Source organism: Cydia amplana, chromosome 10 (assembly GCF_948474715.1).
Source record: "Cydia amplana chromosome 10, ilCydAmpl1.1, whole genome shotgun sequence".
Classification (NCBI taxonomy): Eukaryota; Metazoa; Arthropoda; class Insecta; order Lepidoptera; family Tortricidae; genus Cydia; species Cydia amplana.
Window position 1 is genome coordinate 11,149,478 of NC_086078.1, and position 22,488 is coordinate 11,171,965.

Sequence of the window (22,488 nt, forward strand, 5' to 3'; positions counted from 1 at the left end):
CTCGTATTTTAATAATATGCCATTTTACAAAGATTCAAGCCCCGCACTCACAAAAATGTTTGATCTCCATACAAACTTTTTACCCTTTTTCACCACCTTGAGGGATGAATTTTCAAAAACGCTGAATTGAGTTTTCTTCTCTTTTAATAAAATACCTTTTTATGATGTCTCGAGTTCCTAGCTTAAAATAAAATTTGAACCCCATACAAACTTTCAACACCTTTTTAATCCTTTTAAGGGATGCATTTTTTAAAACGCTGAAATTACTTTTCTTGTATTCTAATAATATGCCTCTGTACAAAAATTCAAACCGCGCACTCACAAAAATGTTTGATCTCCATAGAAACTTTCAACCCCTTTTTCACCACCTTGAGATATAAATTTTCAAAAACGCTGAAATTAGTTTTTTGCCGTTTTAAAATAATACCTTTTTACGAAGTTTCAAGTTCCAAGCTTAAGATAAAATTTGAACCCCATACAAATTTTCAACCCCTTTTTAACCCTCATAGAGGATGAATATTACAAAACGCTGAAATAACTTTTCCTGTCTTCTAATAATAACCCCAAATACAAAGATTCAAGTCCCGCGCTCGAAAAAATGTTTGATATCCATACAAACTTTCAACCCCTTTTTCACCACCTTAGGGGATGAATTTTCAAAAACGCTGATATTAGTTTTCTTGTATTTTAATTTAATACCTTTTTGCAAAGTTTCAAGTTCCTAGCTTAAAATAAAATTTGAACCCTATACGAACTTTCAACCCCTTTTTAACCCTGTCAGGGAATGAATTTTACAAAACGCTGAAATTACTTTTCCTGTCTTTTAATAATATCCCCAAATACAAAGATTCAAGTCCCGCACTCGAAAAAATGTTTGATATCTATACAAACTTTCAACCCCTTTTTCACCACCTTAGGGAATGAATTTTCAAAAACGCTGAAATTAGTTTTCTTGTATTTTAATTTAATACCTTTTTGCAAAGCTTCGAGTTCCTAGCGTAAAATAAAATTTGAACCCTATACAAACTTTCAACCCCTTTTTAACCCTGTTAGGGGATGAATTTTAAAAAACGCTGAAATTACTTTTCCTGTCTTCTAATAATATCTCCAAATACAAAGATTCAAGTCCCGCGCTCGAAAAAATATTTGATATCCATACAAACATTCAACCCCTTTTTCACCACCTTAGGGGATGAATTTTCAAAAACGCTGAAATCAGTTTTCTTGTATTTTAATTGAATACCTTTTTGCAAAGTTTCAAGTTCCTAGCTCAAAATAAAATTTGCACCCCAAGACGAACTTTCATCCCCTTTTTAACCCCCTTAGGGGTTTAATTTCCAAAAACGTTGCAATTACTTTCTTTTGTAGTCGGCTATTATGCCTTTCTAAGAAGTTTCAAAGCATTTGTAATGAATTCAAACTTTCAACCCCTTTTTAACCCTGTTAGGGGATGAATTTTTAAAAACGCTGAAATTACTTTTCCTGTCTTCTAATAATATTCTCATATACAAAGTTTGAAGTCCCGCGCTCGAATTTTTTTTTTATTTCCATACAAACTTTCAACCACTTTTTCACCACCTTAGGGGATGAATTTTAAAAACGCTGAAATTAGTTTTCTTGTATTTTAATAATATATCTTTTTACGAAGTTTCAAATTGCTAGCATAAAATAAAACTTGAACCCCATACAAACTTTCATCCCATTTTTAACCCCCTTAGGGGTTGAATTTCTCAAAATCGCTTCTTATCTCTTGTACACTTTATAAATGTAACCTGATGTGCAAATTTCAACTTTCTATCTTTTGTAGTTTCAGTCAGTCAGGACACTTGCATTTATATATATAAGATAGATAGATAACAAGTTAGGTACCTAAATAATGTAGATGCAAAACCGACAGCCAAAATGTAAATTAACGTGTTTCTTCACGTTAAACACGATTTGCGTCGTATGCTAATGAATTCAGTTTAAAATATTTTTAGCTTAACACTCGAGCACATAAAAGGCCTGCCACTTCAAATGTAACCCATTAGACAAGCAGGAATTCGACATTCCGATTCCAGAGATGTTACAAAATTACAAAATAACTGTATACCATCGATTACAACGACAGCCTCGCATGTTGAAGTTTTAGCGATAACTGCACCCATACTAACGCAATTATAAATAGAGGTCGAGGAATGTGTATGACGTCCTGAGCGAGCCCACGCGCCGACCAATCAGAAGCAAACACAGAGAGGCTCGTCTGGGTTCATGCGATAAACATATCCGTTACACAAAAGGATAAAAATACAAAATCCCATAAAAATAAAGTACCTCAATGACAAGTGTTAGTCGCAAAAACATTTTAAATGATTTGAATTTGAATCGGATTCGCTGACATGTTTGTGAAATCAGGTTGAGCTGCTCTTTTGCGCGGGTTTTAGGCATAGTAGAGTGAGAAAACAGTAATTCGTCATGATTTACGTATGAATGAAAAGAGCGCGCTATTGAATAGATCGCGTTCGACGGCCACCAGCCGTATTCCTCGATTCTTTGCGCGCGTAGTCGGACGTGTCGTGCGCAGCGTGTGTGTTGTGCCAGCTTATACACAGAACACAAACACTGGCAGTGTATTTAGTATAAGAATATAAATATACTACATAACTAATCAAAATGGGCATGGCTATCAATAATCTACCCCAGGTGAGTGTCCTCTGTTTTATTATATTTTAAATTTAATTTTAGTAGCCGGCAACTTTGGTTTGAATTGGAAAGTAACAGTAGTTATAATGACCGCTTTGACCTTGTGGAACTTGTTCACGATAAAGAACGAGTCTCCTATCTTGCTCGTTCGTTTGCATCCGCGCGTAATGCAATCCAGTTTCAGGGAAGGATTATGTATAATTAAACAACTCTCTTATATTTTTAATATAAGCAAATTCAGCTAGGTATAGTATTTTCAATCTAACTTAATATTGTGATTGAAAGTTTCACGCGTTTCACGAACAATTACTATCTCGTTACCTATAATCTACAGAAGCAGTGAGTGCTATGACTAATGATAATGACATATGGTGTATTATTGCATGTAAAATAAGGAAATTATTTTTTTTCCTTTTCGTAATCGTACTGAAGGAGAACTCTTATACCTACATATCCTTTTACATTATTACCATTCTGGCATAACAATTAATTAGCATAAGAGTATTACTGACCCGTAGAAGAAGAGTATTACCGAGTTGACTTTATTATCGTAAAAACCAGTAGGTAAAGTGTATTCTCATCACATGCTATCACAACTAATTTTGAAATTAGCAAATAATATTTACAATCGTGCAGCCCCACAGCTCGAATAAGTGCAAATAATTACACGTGCAGCCGCTTAGGACGTAGTTATTACATATTTATTAACACACGGCAATCTCAAGTCCAAGTTCATGTTACATTCTCCACATGATATTTCAATATCGTAAATAAATACATAATTTATTATTTATGTTGTGATTGACTTTCAAAACCAGAGGTCGCGGGTAATCCTGTATATCCTGTCTCATACTTTTTAGGGTTCCGTAGCCAAATGGCAAAAAACGGAACCCTTATAGATTCGTCATGTCTGTCTGTCTGTCTGTCCGTCTGTCCGTCTGTCTGTCCGTCCGTATGTCACAGCCACTTTTCTCCGAAACTATAAGAACTATACTGTTGAAACTTGGTAAGTAGATGTATTCTGTGAACCGCATTAAGATTTTCACACAAAAATAGAAAAAAAACAATAAATTTTTGGGGTTCCCCATACTTCGAACTGAAACTCAAAAAATTTTTTTTCATCAAACCCATACGTGTGGGGTATCTATGGATAGGTCTTCAAAAATGATATTGAGGTTTCTAATATCATTTTTTTCTAAACTGAATAGTTTGCGCGAGAGACACTTCCAAAGTGGTAAAATGTGTGTCCCCCCCCCTGTAACTTCTAAAATAAGAGAATGATAAAACTAAAAAAAATATATGATGTACATTACCATGTAAACTTCCACCGAAAATTGGTTTGAACGAGATCTAGTAAGTAGTTTTTTTTTTAATACGTCATAAATCGCCTAAATACGGAACCCTTCATGGGCGAGTCCGACTCGCACTTGGCCGCTTTTTTTTATAACTAATGACTTGTCAAGTTATCATCAGGCTTATATTTTATCAAGCCGCAAAATTTTCAATGAAGGCATAATGCCGTAAATGTCTTAGCGCCACTTGCACCATTCCACTAACCCCGGGTTAACCGGTTAAACCTGGAGTTACCATGGTTACCAGTACAATTTGAGACTAAGTTAACGTTTTAACCGCTTAACCTTGGGTTAGTGGGATGGTGCAAGTGGCCCTAAGTCACACTTACGAATTGCATTTGATAAAATAGCTCTGCGCCGACCTGGATATTCCACAGAATGATTATTCTCTATATGGGGTATTCCCCTTGTGGGCATTATGGGTTATTGCTCTTTTTGCATATACCTACCCTCTCGTTCATATCTTGGGCCAGGCAGTGAGAGTGGGACATGATCCTAACAAGGTTTTCTCTTCTTTGCAGATCCGCGAGGAATGCGAGATCTTCCAGTGGTCCGACAAGCAGCTACGGGAGGTCATGGTGCGCCTCCACAGCGCCATTGAGAAAGGTCTCGGCAGAGATACCCATGAATCCTCCATCGTCAAGTGCTGGCTCTCTTACATTCAAGACTTACCCAATGGAAAAGGTAAACTAGCTTCCAATAAAAAAAATTGTAGTTTCGTAGGCTAGAAGACAAAGACTTATATTTCTTTATTTTCAGAACGCGGTAAATTTTTGGCGTTAGATTTGGGCGGAACCAACTTCAGAGTATTAATAATAAATTTAGGTGATAATCACTTCGACATGCAGTCCAAAATTTATGCCATACCTCAACACATCATGACTGGTACTGGAATAGCTCTGTTCGATCACATAGCCGAGTGCTTAGCCAATTTTATGAAGGTACAAAACATTTAGATTGACGTAAAAAAAATATGTACACAATCAAAATAATATTTCTTAATTTAAATGCTGGTTTGTTGTTAGGAACACGGAGTATATGAAGAACGTTTGGCGCTCGGATTCACATTCAGTTTCCCACTAAAACAACTTGGTCTCACGAAAGGCATTTTACAACGTTGGACCAAAGGATTCTCTTGCTCTGGCGTTGTCGGCACAGATGTCGTCCAGGGATTAAAAGACGCCATCGCGAGACGTGGAGTAAGTGTCAAATAACACTGATTTAAACTTTCACGATTTTTACACATTATTAAATTATACAACGGGACTTAATCGCGTATCTAAGTTTTAAGATTTACCTCCGACGTTTCGAGGACGGCGTTGTCCCCGTGGTCTCGGAGAAGACTGGCTTAAGTTGACATCAGCATCGTCTAACCGCGCGAGTTTTTCGAACTGTCGGAGGTAAATCTTAAAACTTAGATACGCGATTAAGTCCCGTTGTATAATTTAATAAAGTGTCAAATAACTTAATCATATCACTCCTTTTAATTTAACTAATTAGAGAAAACCCTGCGCAGTTCTCCTCATTGATGCAAAGGCATGACATAGGTATGTGATACCTTTTTCTTCAGAAAGTTGCAAGTTTCCTGTGCCCTCCGGAAAAGCTTCAGAGGATGTTGTAGTAACATTTATAGTTTCTTGCAAATTGCAGTCTTCCTAGCCCACATCATTGCGATGAAATGTATATAAGAAGTAATTTTACAGGACCTTTCATTATCTGTGATGGGCATCCTTAACGATGCCACCGGCACTCTTTTGTCATGTGCACATAAGGAACGCCATTGCAAGATAGGCTTGATAATTGGTGAGTTGACGATGATACCAGCTCTCTATCTTCGATGTAAAGCATGAATCTGGCAACCGAAATGAGAGCCCAGTAGAGGCTTTCTAGACAACTTATGACAACTCAGTACCTATGGTCGATCAATTGTTTCTGTTTAATCCTATTGATTAATATTTAATCAATGGACTGCACACAAAATAACCAAGATATGTTTTCGACTTATCTTTGATATAACAGAAGATATCCTTCCTACCGTTCCTTTTAGTTTCATGCACAATAAGTAGCTTGTTTCGTTTCAATTAGAATGCAGCTTTTTACGTTTTCGGTTTCCCCAATTGATGAAGTCCAATTAAATTCTTTAACAAAATTTTACATTAGGTAGTAGTAATCCACTTTTTAAATTGAAATGTATAAAAAGTTTCTTTTTGAGATACATTTAATAAATTGTTATTCTGTGATCGAACTGACGACTGAGTTGCTATAAATAAACTCGAAAGCCTCTAAAATCATCTTCAACATGAGGTCGATTCGCAATTCTGCATCCAACTCAACTCAAACTGGAATAATTTTTCATATCTATTCCTAAACGCATGTGTTCTCACTCTTGTAGGACGTACAGATTGACATATGCGCTATTCTGAATGACACCACGGGTACATTGATGTCTTGCGCGTGGAAAAACCACAACTGCAAAATAGGACTCATCGTTGGTAGGTTTACCTTGTTTATTGGCGTGTGGTGGTGTGCTTTCCTGTTGTTTTGTGTCTAATGAGCTTGAGACTACAACTTCACACACGTCGAGATCAAATGATTTTGACGTCAGTTCACCGTCATCTTCAATCATAATCAAACGTCGACGTGTGTTTAGTTAAGACTCTTCTGGCTATCTACTTCGAACTCTCATAACATACATGACATTATTCATATTTTTAAAGCATGAATTGCCTCTGACCATATTGGGAATGCTTAATAAGCATGTTAAATTAAACCTAATTCTAAATTTAACTCCAGGGAGCAATATTATTATGAATGACAATGAGTTAATCAAGCGTAAAACAAGCTAGGAACAAGTTTTATAAAGAATTTGAATAATAGAGACTAATGAGCTTGTAGTAACGCTAAATATTAGACAAGTGTGTGTGAAAATGGCTCTATTCGTGAGACGTAACAACGATCAAAGTACAGACTGGCATGATTTTGCATTTATTTAGACGAGTTTTTGTTTGCTACTGTGTCATTAACGCTTTTTGACGAGTCTTACTGCAAATGTTATAATGCCTAATTATTACATATTTAGGTACCGGCAGCAACGCGTGCTATGTTGAGAAGACAGAAGCCTGTGAGACATTTGAAGGTGGCTTGAGCAAACAAGACATGGTTGTAAACACAGAGTGGGGAGCATTTGGAGATGATGGAGCACTTGACTTTGTACGCACAGAGTTCGACCGCGAAATCGACCAACATTCCGTTAACCCAGGCAAACAAATGTGAGTCGGTAACACGTACAGTTATGAATACTAACGAGATACCCTTCCCTGTAATGTGTACTGATTTATTTAATGTTCCGTTTCAGCCAGGAGAAGATGATATCTGGCATGTATCTGGGAGAACTAGTCCGCCTTGCGCTCGTCAAGTTCACGCGGATGGGTCTACTCTTTGGAGGTCGCGGTTCGGACCTTTTCTTCCAACGAGGCAGCTTCTACACTAAATACGTTTCTGAAATTGAGTCTGACAAACCCGGAGATTTCACGAGCTGTATGGAGGTGCTTGAGGAATTGGGTAAGTTATGACCAACTGCTAACTGTAACTTTTGCAAATGGGCTTGAGGCATAAATATAATGTTACTATTGTACTATCCGCGTACAAACCTACGAACCAAAATGTGCGCTACGCGACTCGCATTTAACGAACTTTACCAACAGTCAAAAGGAGTGATATTACTACGACATCATGCACGTCCATCAGAGCCAATCTCGATACAATTGATCTGTTTTCGTTTAATAGTCGCTATTAATATAGGGCACGTGAGTCCGGTTGTATATTCATACAGGCACTAGAAAAATAACAATACAACACAAGGAACACGTTATCATGTCATTGTCTTTAATTTATTTTATGGCAAATCATTTTGTATCGTCAGTTAGTTAGCGGCAACTGGTTGTGATGGATGACTGGTCTTTTTAGTGTTGAAACGTTCTATGATAAAAACGGCTAGCCATCGGTAGGTATACATATTATAGGGTTACATAAGCTACCTAATGAATATTGCGCACAAGTTGCGGACGATACGTTACATCACATTATAGTCAGGCTGTAGGTTACACACAAGACAAACGAAAGCAATGAAAAACTAATATTATATAACACGAGCAGCAAAATTGTAGGTAAACTGAAATATTCCGCGATTATCGCTAAAAGCAAAGGTTACTGTCCCTGTACGCTAAAGTCGATGACGTCAATAGTTTTTTTTATTGTGACGGTATTCGATTCGTTTACAGTAAGTACCTATCTATGATATGAACAAAAACTTAGTAATAATGATAACTGTTTTACTGTCTATAGGTTGACCTCGCTTTAGATCGGTACCATATAGTGAAAGTGACTCGACATAAATCAATATGGATGTATAGAACATAAACATCAACAAGTTTATTTGAGGGTAAATTTTAACGAAACCCACTCTTTTTATAGTTTTTCTATACGAATATATCTATGTGTGCCTAACTAATGACTATTTTGTTGGCACGCTCTGAAGTTCTCGTTATGTAGATTCGTATGAGTTGTCAGAAAGATTTTCAGGGATAGGATGGAATGAGAGCTGTATAGGCTTTCGCTTCCAACAGCATCTACAATATCGTGTGCTCGAATTCCAGGGTTGTCTCATGCGACAGAGGCTGACATGGCGGGTGTGCGACACGTGTGCGAATGCGTGTCGCGGCGGGCCGCGCACCTCGTGTCGGCCGGGCTCGCGGTCCTCCTCAACAAGATGGGCGAGCCGCGCGTCACCGTCGGCATCGACGGGTCCGTCTACAGGTTCCACCCGCATTTCCACGCGCTCATGTGCGAGAAGATAGCACAGCTGATCCGGCCCGGGCTACAGGTGAGACAAACAGCTTATAAGCAGTGCTCGTTATCCTCTTAGAATTTTAATTTGCTACTGCGTGGCAACCTTTATGCTTCAACCAACCGAATCCTTGTTGCAGCCTCTGCGGCACGGCGTCAGAGGTCTGAATCTGGATTATTTTTTCCAGGCAGGACTATATCACACAAATGTTGCAAAGCATTTCTTATTCGTCGACGAGGTTTCGTACAATCCCTCCATTTAGAGTAGACCTATACTTTACTATCTGTGTATTTTTCCTATCGGCCGTTACACAAGTAAATCGACATTCAATAATAATTATTTGCTAAGAAGAATCGTCGATTACATCGCGCCCTTCGTCTTGCTATATACGCTAACACTAAAGATCCTTAGCCTTCTATGTTATATCAGTTCGAAATATAATGAAGACTTGGTCCAATTAAATGATAACCTAAGCAACCCTACTCTAATCTATTGTATATGCCAATGCGTAAAGCCAGTAGCTAACATGTTTATTAAGAAAACCGGCCAAGTGCGAGTCGGACTCGCGTTTCAAGGGTTCCGTACATTAAGTCCGACTCACGCTTAACTGCACATTTCTGATAGGTTTTCCTGTCATCTATAGGTAAAGAACTATTTTGTGTATTTTTTTCGGAGATAAGGTGGGGAATGGTCATTTTTGCTTATTTTCTTGAATAACTGCGAAATTATTAATCCCATTATTTAAAAAAAAAATTTGAGATTCTTACAATGAGCTCTTTCATTTGATATGTAACACGATATAGTTTGAAAAACTTTATTTTTTTATTTTCTCATTTACCCCCCAAAAATGGCCCCCATATTTAAAATTCATTTGTTTATGGCCCCCATATTTAAAATTCATTTGTTTACGTTACACGTCCATCTTTGGGTCATAAACTTACATGTGTGCCAAATTTCAACTTAATTGGTCCAGTTTCCAGTAGTTTCGGAGAAAATAGGCTGTGACAGACGGACGGACAGACAGAGGCACGAGTGATCCTATTGGGGTTCCGTTTTTTTCCTTTTGAGGTACGGAACCCTAAAAAAACAACTGAGCCTGGAAAACAATGATCTACTAGTTTTATCTAGCTTAGATGTGGTAGTAAATAGTTCGTTTTCCTTATTATCTTTAAGTACTTTTTTGCAAGTTGATCAACAATTAACTATAGTCACGCCTAGGTAATCGAAAGCGACGGTAAATAAAACCCTCGTTGAAAAACTTCGATTGCATTAATCAGGGAATACGAATGACGGAAGTAGATTCGTATTTTCTTATAAATGCGGAAAATAGCTACACTCTTTTTTGTGAAACTTAATTATATTTCATAAGTATCTAATTACCCCATTAGTAAACATAACGCAATCTACCACCCACGCATTAGAACTAATAAATCCGCGCAATCACTCTGATAGCGGCCTTCGGACCTTCCTCGATATCACTTGTCCGAAGTGACCAAGACGAGCCCCTCGTCAATAACAAGTTTATCGAATTATGATAAACCCGTTCCGAAGGCGGACTATGCCCGACAAATAAAGCTATATCGCAAACAATTTTTATCAGAAAAAAGAAGGCGTTGCTTTGACCGCTCGACCTCTGTGACGCGATGTACGCAGACGAAATGTTTTAAAAGTCAAACTGATGTACCTAAATTTGAATTAAGTATACAAAGTGGGTAGTTCTCAAGCTCGATGTCTCATCTAAATGATTTTACTGACGATTACGTTACATTCGTTTTGCAATTTTTTCTGCACGGTGCGGTGATTCTTTTGAAAGCAGCTCAACAGCTGTTTTCAGTGGAATGCAATGCCCGAGCTACTATACTTTCATGAAAATCACCCTGCATCTTCACACATATTTACACTAAAACGGAAAATTAAATAATACATTTGGCCATCAAACTACCTACTTACGCAGAAAATAATAACCTTCCAAAAAACATGCCCAATCGTAACCACGTCCTTGTCGATTTTAATTCTGACAAAAAATGTGCAACGTAAGGGCTACACAGAAGTACATAGTTGGAGCAGCTATCAAAACACGATAATATTACCTGCTCATTATACGTCACATCATATCATTACAATTAAATCAATCGAATAGATAGATCATCGTGATGCGGCAACTTTTAACAACATTTGGTGATCGTAAATAATATATCTTATTATTAGATATATTGGAGCGTTGCTGGTAATCATAGGCTGTCGTGGGCGTGGCTAACTAAGTGGGACATCTATAGGTATACTAAATCTTCAATATTTGCATTTCGTCGGGTGACAAGTAAAAGTCACTAACACGATTGAAATTATTGGACAATAAACCGTGTTACAAGTGTAATAAAGTGCATTGTTAGATTGTTACTTTAATTTTTTGATAGTACTTAGTGACTTTTACTTGTCACCCGACGATTTGCTCGTACGTATGCAAATATCGGTTGTTGGGTAATGATGAATTGATGATATTTAAAAGAAAGTAAATTAATGTATAAATTAATATTTCATAATATTAACTTGTTTACCATTTAGTAACTTTTTCTCACTTACGAAACTCCTTTTAACTTTCTGAATTTCCTATTGGAAACTTGTCTTTTAGTTATTTTGAAACACAGAGAAGCCATGGTTCTTAATAAGACGTAGCTAACTTTATCGTATAGTTTCGACTGGCTCCGTAATTATCGGGACAGTAATATGTAAACATAATCTTATCTCTAACACGTTCATGGCACAATTAATAAAAATCGAATTGGGATCAAATGAAGTTAGCCTACACTGAGAATTTTAACAACGAACAATGCTACACCTGATATTAAACAGCTTTAGCTCAATCTATTAATAACGTCAAGTATGTACCTACTTTAAAAAGTTTGCAACGAAACTATCTCGCAGACTATATCAATGTCACTTACGAACGTAAAGTATGTCAAGAACAAGTAACATATCGCTCCGCATAGTTCGAAGAATTTTTGGTAGTTAATCGTAGGTAGGTTATGCATAATATGTATTAAATTGGATGTAATAACTGTTGTGTATAATTGTTTCACCTAACTTCCATTTAATTTTGAATTAAAATGATAAAATTCCAATAATGTCCTTCCTAATTAAGGTACAGTATTAGCATTATCTAATACCAGGACAATTTTTATATCAGCTCCAAATTAGCTTAGCAACTTTCTGCTGCTGACTGTACTTAGTTTAGTATATTTATTCGGCAGTTAAATTTTATTGTATTTCTTGGTCCCACAAACGATTCTAGATATCTATCTATATCTTGTTGACCGAAGCGTAGCGAAGGTCTACGTTTTGACTCGGGCATTTTGCTTTTGTATGTCCGGATGTTCTCCTCTACAGGTCACAATTCTAAACCGATTCTTGTGAAATTTTGTGACCAGATTCTATGAGTAAATAACATTTTTTTGTCGATCCCGTTTTTGGAAATTTTCAAAAATAGAGGAGTTGTGATACCTCGCGCTTAAACAAATAGTCGTATCGATATCATAAGAGTATTTTCTTTTTGAGACATATTTACATAGTAAATGGCAAAAAATGCAGAAAAATTGTATTGCTGGTTTAGGCGGTATTTAGATATTTAGTTTGTACTCGAGAATGAGTAGCCGAATTTCGTCAGCTTAGCTAAGAACTATCGTGGCGCGTTTTGTAAAATTTTAAAATTTTTTTTTTTTGTTTGCACACAGAAAGTCTGGGTTCGATCCCCAGTAAGACATAACTTTTTGTATTTTTTTTTCACTTAAACTTCGTATTTTTTTTTAATAAATTAAAATCTTTGTATTGTTGATTAATCAAACCGCTGTGTGGCGCTGTCATCGTGCACGGTCCCAATAAGCTATGCTCGCGAGGTCTACAGCTCACAGAGCCACTAGTTACCTACTGAAAGACTCCAGTTGCAAATCGTCTAAATATCAACAACATCGTAGTTCATTCGCTGCATGCATGAAATATGCGACAGTTTTCTATGCAATGACAGCTGCAGTTCGTGCAGGTACTTAGTGCAACGTGCAACCGATACTTAATTTTACTTGTTGATTAACCTCTCACCTCTAGCCGTCGTAAAACGCCGCAAAAAAATAATTGTTATCATATCAATCATTTTTGTTTATTAGCGGTTATTTAATTAGGATTTGTTTTCGTTTCCAGTTCGACCTCATGCTGTCAGAGGACGGGAGCGGGCGCGGGGCGGCGCTGGTGGCGGCGGTAGCGTGCCGCGAGATCCAAAAGGCCACATAAGCCACTGACCCTCTCCGTCCCACTGTACCTTCACCACCGACGTGGCTGGGATCTCACGTTTCCTAGGTTAGGTAGCTCGTGTGAGGCTTTCCCAAAGATTTTGGCGTCTAACAATTTTAACAGTTGTGACCAAAGTATTTATTTCGATCTGATGGAAACAGCCCGGACTAATAGATGCTGGACATCTCAATTTTTTTCGTGGGACGGAATTAACGGTCCTAAATCAGCTTTATTCTCCCGTACGTTCGGATTACATAATTAGGATAATGTAGAGTATTATAGCCTTAAAGCAGCGCACCAAAGACGCGACTGCGCTTGTCCGGTCTGGCGACGGTTAGATAGATTTAATACATGTTATTGGTCTCAAATATATCTTAGGGAAATCCCTCTAGTGGTCGGAGCATTTTAATGTATGCAAATGTATATGGGTCAGTAGATGAAAGGATCGCTTCCGGTGATATTTTGGAAAGTCTTCAGCTTATGTGTACTACTCTATGTCCCTAAAGTACTTTTTAGATGGACACTAAGATCCAAACTTAAAAACTTTTATATCAATGTCGAAAAGATTTTATTTGTACTTATATTTGTAATTAGTCTAGTCACAAACCAGGATTAAGTTATCTGTTGTTACATCTTCTTCAGTCTTAATTTTCGTTTCACCATTTGTTGTGGGTATTTGTAAAAGACTGAACACTATCCATCTGCTTGTCCTGGTATTTACACTTGTAATAATATTGATCTTAGTGTCGGTCTGCGTGCTCTGCGTTCCGTTTCGCAGTTTCGTAGCCAGCAATGCAGAGACCTGGCCCAACCATCAGCGATAATTATGTTTCCTTTTATTAGCAATAAGTAGATAAAAAATGTACTTTAACGGAGAGAAAGCTCTTGTATTTTATAACGATGTTAAAGTTTGAGTAAGAAAATATTGTTAAATATATGATTAGTTTTATACAGAACATCACATACGAAAAGCAAACTATCTGTTGATATCATTATTTATTTAAGTATTTTTATACAAATCATTAAACACAATAAAAAAAACGAATATTTAGCACAAGCTACTCTAAGTCCAAGACTTACGCATTGTGATGCCATAAGAAAAAAAATATTTAGAGGAATTATAGGTAACATTGTATGTAACATTACACGAGAATCTCAGTTACGTCTCTGCGGATATTGTAAGTGTAGTGAGCCATTGTTTTTGATCATTCCATTTATAGGACAACACAAGCAATCACTCTCATTTGTTTATTAACTGGCATCCAAATAGGTAGGTTCTAAGTATAACACAACACAAGGTAGTTTGCAATTTATATTAGTTCGTATTTGTTTATTGATCACTTACTGTCAGGAGATTTTATAAAATGATTCAAAAATGACAGATTTAATCCCAGGTAGAAAACACTGCATTAATATAACTATTAGTTTATTGATATTTAACTGTGATAGAGCTAGAAATATGTTATAAAGATTTTTCGTTCGCCTTTGTTATCTAAAAGGTCTTAATTTTTGGTGATATGTTTGACATAGCTACTTAATAATATCTACAAAAACAATGACATTTTTAAAATATAAATTCGGTCAATATTTACTTAATTACTACCGTCACTCTTAATCCATAACGTCATTAAACTCATTAGTAGTTCCTAGTTTTCAATAGGTGCATTTTTAAGTACGTATGCGTATTGTCATAGGTATAAGTTTGTTGCATGCTATGTAACGCAGTTGTTATTTTAAATTATTTAGAATTAAGTACCTACTCTTTTAAGATATTTGGTATCTACGCAGCGCATACTAAATAGATAAAGAGTAAAAGTCTGTTATTTATTTAGCAGACAAAAAGTAATACAAAGTATAATCGAGTGAAATTATTGCGCTCTTAAATTACTAAGTTGTATAAGTACCTATAATTAATCATGTTTATGATTTGCTCAAAGCTCCAAACAAGAAAACCGTTTCAAGTTTTCAAATTTTTATTTACACGTTAAAATTAATCCAACAACCCGAAGAATGCACAAATAAACCGGTGTAATTTTAGTTTAAATTCGATTCATCTGAATCATGACTCGTTGAGCAGTATTGTGTAATTTTAATGAGTTACAACGCTACATCTGCGTCCGCGTGAAACGGCTAGTTGCACATTCCATAGGGCTTTTGAAGCTCCTAGGTTCAGTCGTATGAATTCATCGAAAAATCTAACCCAAACAGCAGAAATGTTCACACATCACATCTGTTATTATGAGACAATAATCATGGATCCGTTGTATGTAAATAGGTTTAGATTTTGGTTTGTATGGCCTGGCGCCCGATTTCGTAATTGCTTCATTATTCATTACACATTATGTAAATTAGAATTATGAATAGATATCTAAGATATCTATATATACTAAATATCCTGAAATCATGAATTAATTTATGTGAAAGAGATAATGAATGTAGATAGCTCTTTTTTGTGTGAGAGCTGAGAGCAATGTTACTTATTTCAAGAATAAATTTATATAAATTTACCGACCATCTTTCATTTATTCCGACACTGCCCATCTGAGAAATAAACTCTGAAACAACAACCGAACCCGGCCTTCGTAGCCACTCCGATCACCGCTATTCGTCTGCGGACACAACTTAAAAAAGCGGCCAAGTGCGAGTCGGACTCGCCCATGAAGGGTTCCGTATTTAGGCGATTTATGACGTATAAAAAAAACTACTTACTAGATCTCGTTCAAACCAATTTTCGGTGGAAGTTTACATGGTAATGTACATCATATATTTTTTTTAGTTTTATCATTCTCTTATTTTAGAAGTTACGGGGGGGGGGGGGGGGACACATTTTACCACTTTGGAAGTGTCTCTCGCGCAAACTATTCAGTTTAGAAAAAAATGATATTAGAAACCTCAATATCATTTTGAAGACCTATCCATAAATACCCCACACGTATGGGTTTGATGAAAAAAAAATTTTTTTGAGTTTCAGTTCGAAGTATGGGGAACCCCAAAAATGTATTGTTTTTTTTCTATTTTTGTGTGAAAATCTTAATGCGGTTCACAGAATACATCTACTTACCAAGTTTCAACAGTATAGTTCTTATAGTTTCGGAGAAAAGTGGCTGTGACATACGGACGGACAGACAGACGGACAGACAGACAGACAGACATGACGAATCTATAAGGGTTCCGTTTTTTGCCATTTGGCTACGGAACCCTAAAAAATTACCCATTTGCCATGCAGCTTTGATATTTTGATAAATACAAAATACATTTCTTCGTCTTATAAATGTCACTTTTTTCAAATAGTTCGATGTTTTACTATAACAAACTCATTTTGCATAAAAAAGTCTTAAAAATTATCTGAGCTCTTGTTTTTCTATTGGCACCGGACGCTAAATTACCGACAAGGTCGCTCAAGACTATACTAATAACGTAATAACATAGCGTAGGTTGAGCGTAGTGTGAATAACTTACTAGTTACTACTAACGATCGTAGGTACGTTTTAAGTCAAACATTTGCAACCTAATCTCCTATAAGGTGCCTACAAAGTTAAATGTGGTATAGTCTGTCCGCTTTTCTAAGATCAAGTACACCTACAAAAAACTTGTTGATCGTCGAGAATTAATTAAGTACCTAACATAAACAAGAGGTTCTAATCTAACTAATCATTAAACAATCAAGGTTTTGCATCAAACCATAAGGAAATTAAACTCAAACTACAAGAGTACAAGCAAACAAAACATACAATCATATATCATACTTTATTATCTTATTTAAACTAAGCAGTGCAGTTAACAATACACGAATCGTTTTATTTTAGCGTATGTTTAATGGATTACTTTTTTATTAGTTTTACAAATTAATTCATACTTTTACAAAAAATGTGCAAAATAATGTCAATAATATCCAATAATCAGTTCATACATAATTTGCATTTTAATAAGTCTCGCTTTTGCTTGATAGTGGGTTTGTATCTTTGTATAGATGGGTAGATCTACCGAAAGGTCCATTTTATATTTCGGTTGACAAAATAAGAGCCAATTCTTAAATTTAACTAACTACAAAAAAGGAGGAGGCTCAGACTATTGTATGTTCAGATGAATTATAATATTTCAAATAAAAATCTTAATGGTCCAGGTGCATGTATTGTATATGCTGAGTGTTGTATAGGTACCTAAATATATTTATGTGACGGAACATCTTAAAAATTCGCAGATACAGAGTCTAAATTAAATTAGAAATACATAAATAATAAACTGGTAAACAACGTTGAATAGAATACTAGACACAACTCTTGACTATACGAATGAATTAAGCAGATATAAGTATCACAAGAATAGGTCAGCGGTCGGCAAACCGTGGCTCGCGAGTCGCATGCTGCTCTTTGGAGATACAATAACAGTATTCAAGTCACTGTCGCCCAATCTCCACATGCATAAATGTGACGTTATCTATGAAAAGGGACCTTATTGTCGATGGCGTAACCGCCAATCGACAATAAGGTCCCTTTGCCCTTTGTTTGCCGAGCCCTGGTGAACGGGTACAATGGACATGTAGCCCCTGTAGATAAAGTATAAGGACGTAAGTATTTTTTAGTTAAGCTAATAGATTTAACTTTTTACATTAGCAGGCACACGTAAGATCTTCACATGGTTTATAGACGTGGAGAGTTTGAACGGGCGACATTACGTCGCTATACTTACTCAACCTCATATTATCTGCAACAATCATTTGATGGAAATGTCGCTTTTCTTTAATTCGGAACGAAATACGGGTGTTTTTGTCATCAAATGAGTGTTGCAGATACGAGGTTGAGTAAGTATAGCGGCGATTATAATATTTTCTACATAGGTACGGTTTGGGTACGGTGTCAACTCATGCTCAGTCAGCACTTCAGCAGCAGAAGATGTGTTAAAAGAATAAGAGCGTGTCCAGGTAATTTTGCACACCTCACCTGCGTAGCAACTTCTGCTGCTGACTGTACATTAAAACCTGTACCCAAGCTATGTGAAATATACTATAGTTATGAGTATGCTACACATATACATATAGCAGATGTCCATTTCATACTGTCAGAATATATAAAATGTCGAATGGTAGGTACAGATATCGAGCGATAAGTAGAATCAATTTAAAAAAAGTTTTTACCACTACAACATATTATATTATAGATAATGCGAGTAATTAATTCACAGTTACATGCATCATACACGGCCTTTTCTGTTCATTGGTGTAACAAGCATGTTAGCATTTTTAGGGTCCCAAAGGGTAAAAACGGGACCCTATTATTAAGACTCCACTGTCTGTCTGTCACCAGGCTTTATCTCTGAACCGTGATAGCTGGACAGTTGAAATTTTCATTTGTTGCATTTCTGTTGCCGCTATAACAATTGGCCGGTTTTTTCTTATTTATGTGTCCATAAATTATTTCTAATGACTCATATACTAAGTAAAAACATAGAATTAGTAAAATCATTTGAAAAAGATCTAATATGTCATGTGTTAGTTACTTTTTAATGCGAAGTTGGATGAGGCTGATATGTCATTAGTTTCCTGAAATAAGCGCCCCATTTCCAATACAAAATGAACCTAAGTAGCAGGTTCTTGGGACTGAAACTGAAAGTGTTAAGTATGTCCAGGGGCCGATTGCATAACTACAACTAATATTACAAGTGGAACTCCTTTTCTAATTTCACTTATTAAATAAGGAGTTCCGCTTGTAATATTAGTTGTAGTTTGTTATGCAATCGGCCCCAGGCTTACATAAAGCTAATGAAAATAAAAAACTTGGCATATCAGCCTCTTCCCACCCCATCTTAAAATATAATTCCTTATAAAACCTAATAGGGAGTATTACTGCAATGTTTTGCCGCCAGAGTGCAGCACTAGTGACTTAAGTATACCATAGAGTAACTTATACATATTGTAGGTACCTTAAACTGTTTATTGACAAGTTTTCACAGACGATCAAATATGACATTTGATACATCAAGGCGGTTTGTTTACAAAGGGCCTACCAGGAAACGCGAAATCGAAACTCAGCTATCTGCCTCTTTATCGCTCGAATATGCAAGAGGGGTAGAGAGGTTAGATAAGTAAATTTCGACTCTCTCCTTTGCGGTAGACCCTTAGATTGTGACATATTGTGAGAGTGGCGCCCCCTACGCAGACTTTCGCGTAATATTCCCTATTAAATGAGAATCATAGAAATCATCACCTTTTTTTTAAAAGGTGTTCATCAAATCTTCATACTCGTCATAGGCCTTAGTATCATGATTTTTTTACAAAATATTTTGAAATTAATTTATGCAAATATTCAATTTCAATCACATGTTCCCAAAACAACACTACTTGCATGTGGCATAAACATGTTACAAAAATTCTTAAATATATATTTATATACTTACTTTCTAAAAAGGCTTAAAATTTAAAAATATGGTGCAATTATATATTTAAAGTTAATTAAAATAAGACAAATTTAAGTTCAGTTGTCCTGTATGGTCGTATCAAATAATGTTGTTACTCTTATTGCAAAGTTTAGTTTCAGAGATATGATTAAAATTCAAATTCCATAATTTAACCCAAATAAATTCGTAAAATGACACTAACAAATATTATACAAGAAAGTAAAGGTAAAATGTATCCAAACTTAACAGTTTCTTAAAGCCAATATTCATTCTGGCAACACATGCATTTTTCACTAGCATAAGTAAAAAATGTGTGCACTCTTGACATAATGTAAATTAGATTTAAAAATAAATAATAATTTTATACACGACAGGCACATTCTGAAGGTGTCCGAGCAGGTTTGCTCCTTGGTGCTGTCAGTCGCTTGGATGCTCCAGTACCATATTGTATACCGGAACCTATTCTTTCCGGATCCAACTCACCAGCTTCAATCTTGGCTAGGATCGTTTTAGAGCATTTCAGGAAAGCCTCCTCTACATTTTCACCTGTCTTTGCACTGGTCTCAAGAAATACCAACTCTGAAATTTAAAAACATAGATATTGATGAAATTATGGCAAAATAAAATAACTATGGACATGTTCATTCACAAATTTAAAATGTGCCAAGAATTCAAAATTAGACACAGTTTGCTGTGACAAAAAGTAGGACTGTGAATGAACATCTCTAAATTATCATAATTCAGAATTAGCAAAAATTTAAACTACATCTACTTTCAAATTTTATATTTTAATTTAGTCTTTTATGTCTAGTGTCTAGTATCAAGGCCAGGAACAATTAGTATGAATCGGATTATAATTAACTTTCTTAATCTGCAAACACTCCTATGACAAAAATATATTTGGTATGATTCCGAAATTTGCAGTGATAAGCCAGATACAAGAATTAGATACCTGTTAACACATTCACTGCTACATAGATAAAAAATTAAACAGAACTCTTTTGAGATAAGTTAGTCTATATCATTCTTTCTTTTACTATATCTTAAAGCTAAGTACAACTATTACTCACCATTTTCCTGAGCAAATTGACTAGCTTCCGTAAACGTAACTTCTCTGGAGTCTTCCAAATCCTTCTTATTTCCAACAAGTAATATGACAATGTTGGGGCTAGCGAGAGTTCGCGCGTCTCTCAACCAGTTAGATAGAGCATTGAACGAGTCCCGGGACGTGATGTCATACACCAATAGAGCACCAGCAGCCCCTCTGTAGTATGACCGTGTCACAGAACGAAACCTCTCTTGCCCCGCAGTATCCCAAATTTGTAATTTGGTTGATTTACCTCCTATATTCACAATTTTAGATCCAAATTCTACTCCGATAGTATGACACCTATCTTCTTTGACTACAATCGAAAAAAGTTATTTATATCAATACCACCGAAAGAAATAAAAGATAGCAAGTGAAGCAACTAATTAAATAATGGTCTTAGGTAAATAAGACCGTTTATAAACATACAACCCAATTTTACGGATGAATAACAAAAGCATTTAGTACTTACATTTGTTGCCAATGAAGTTATTAAGGAGGCTCGATTTTCCTGTACCCGCACTTCCAATAACGAGGAATTTGAACAAGTATTCTGTAAAATAAAAAAATACAGTGATAGGGTCTAGCTCTAGCTAGACGTTATAAGCTGGAAAATTCATGGAAATCCCAATAGATATACCTACCATAGGATTCGGACATGATGTATGTGTATAATCACAACAGGCCTTAATTTTATTAGATGTTCTGATGATAGAATCAAGAAACACAAAATGTTTATGTATAAACACGATCAAAACACAAGATGTTTCATTTCCGGAGTTTTCTTGATTTTCTTCAGTGTCACTTTTTTTTATAAAAGTACATACCACCTTGGAGGATACATTACAATACATTATATTCTCCAAGCATACCACAGATAAGTAAAGTAGCCATGTTATGCTGGCTACACACGTAACGATAAATCGTAGCGATTAAACTGTGCAGTCCGATTTGCGCAGTTTTATCTGCCGTGTGTATGACAAATCGTTGTCGATTATCGTTGATCGGTGGCAGTTGCAAATTATATTAGAAAAATCGTTGTCGATGCGTCTGCACAGTTTTATCGTTGCGTGTGGATGGCGATCGGTCATTTCGGCAGTACTTCATGTAGCTTGCTTGTGTGCGCACGTTCGTTCCTCAAGTAAATAATGAAAAATATAAAAATGAATCCATATTTCTCTTGGTCACGGCATCACGCGTGAACGGCTGGACCAATTTCGCTAATTCTTTTTGTCTTAAAATTGGTCAAGCAGATCTTGTCAGTAGAAAAAGGCGGCAAATTTGAAAAATGTGGGCGGGAAGGGACTTCGTCTCATAGAAAATTTGAATTTCGCGCCTTTTTCTACTGAATAGATTTGCTTTACTGTCTATATGTTAGTTATTGTCAGGAGAAGTTTCTTATAACAGAAAAAAAATAAGAAAGTTGCGCGGAACATTAGAAAATTTAAGAAAACTTAACTACCATATTAACTTTGATGACATGGATAACATGTTTCTTGCGTGAGCTTCTGCGCAGAACTGACGATCGACGCCGATATCGGAGGCGTGTGGAGGCACTAGGAACGTTCGATTTATCTGCACAGTCGGACTGCACAGTTTAATCGCTACGATTTATAGTTACGTGTGTAGCCGGCATTCAGACTCAAAACTATTTCAGACGAGAGTACCGGACTGCGTCCTTGGTCCGATCCGAGGCCTGTTGGATCGTGCGTCGCTGTACGTGAGTTAAGGACGCAGCTATAAGCTAGAGCGAGAAAGAGATATTTTGATCGCACCAAGGTCGCGGTGCGGTAGTCTGTTACGGATTTAACGGACGGCGGACGTCCTTACACACGATCGAACAGGCCTCG

General features: G+C 36.3%; 2 protein-coding genes across 5 annotated transcripts in view; one reads left to right on the plus strand and one right to left on the minus strand.

Annotated features, from left to right (window-relative positions):
• The window catches only part of LOC134651371 (hexokinase type 2), a 37,682-nt gene extending 23,498 nt beyond the window's left edge, over positions 1–14,184 (plus strand). For 2 of the 4 annotated variants that reach the window (XM_063506458.1, XM_063506459.1), the window contains exons 2-9: positions 4,556–4,718; positions 4,794–4,975; positions 5,060–5,233; positions 6,427–6,526; positions 7,114–7,303; positions 7,390–7,595; positions 8,690–8,916; positions 13,069–14,184. In XM_063506458.1, the coding sequence (XP_063362528.1) occupies positions 4,556–4,718; positions 4,794–4,975; positions 5,060–5,233; positions 6,427–6,526; positions 7,114–7,303; positions 7,390–7,595; positions 8,690–8,916; positions 13,069–13,158 (1,332 nt within the window). In that variant the 3' untranslated portion in view covers positions 13,159–14,184. Of the gene's footprint in view, positions 1–2,442; positions 2,683–4,555; positions 4,719–4,793; positions 4,976–5,059; positions 5,234–5,737; positions 5,838–6,426; positions 6,527–7,113; positions 7,304–7,389; positions 7,596–8,689; positions 8,917–13,068 lie in introns of those variants that run through there. The other 2 variants (XM_063506456.1, XM_063506455.1) reach the window with 2 other exon arrangements.
• Positions 14,185–19,763: 5,579 nt separating this feature from the next.
• LOC134651564 (ras-related protein Rab-4B) lies at positions 19,764–21,444 on the minus strand. The gene is made up of 4 exons (XM_063506669.1): positions 21,283–21,444; positions 21,111–21,191; positions 20,622–20,954; positions 19,764–20,130 (listed from the first exon to the last, which is right to left on the minus strand). Exons 1-4 carry the CDS (start codon positions 21,296–21,298, stop codon positions 19,913–19,915), a joined length of 648 nt encoding a protein of 215 aa, XP_063362739.1. The 5' UTR covers positions 21,299–21,444; the 3' UTR covers positions 19,764–19,912.
• Positions 21,445–22,488: the final 1,044 nt, after the last annotated feature.

Excerpts from the sequence above, each read along its gene's own strand:
- LOC134651564 (XM_063506669.1), bottom strand. Across the intron at positions 20,955-21,110 it reads TAACTTCATTGGCAACAAAT|TCAAAGAAGATAGGTGTCAT; the intron begins GTAAGTACTAAA and ends TTTCGATTGTAG. Across the intron at positions 20,131-20,621 it reads TCAATTTGCTCAGGAAAATG|AGTTGGTATTTCTTGAGACC; the intron begins GTGAGTAATAGT and ends TTTAAATTTCAG.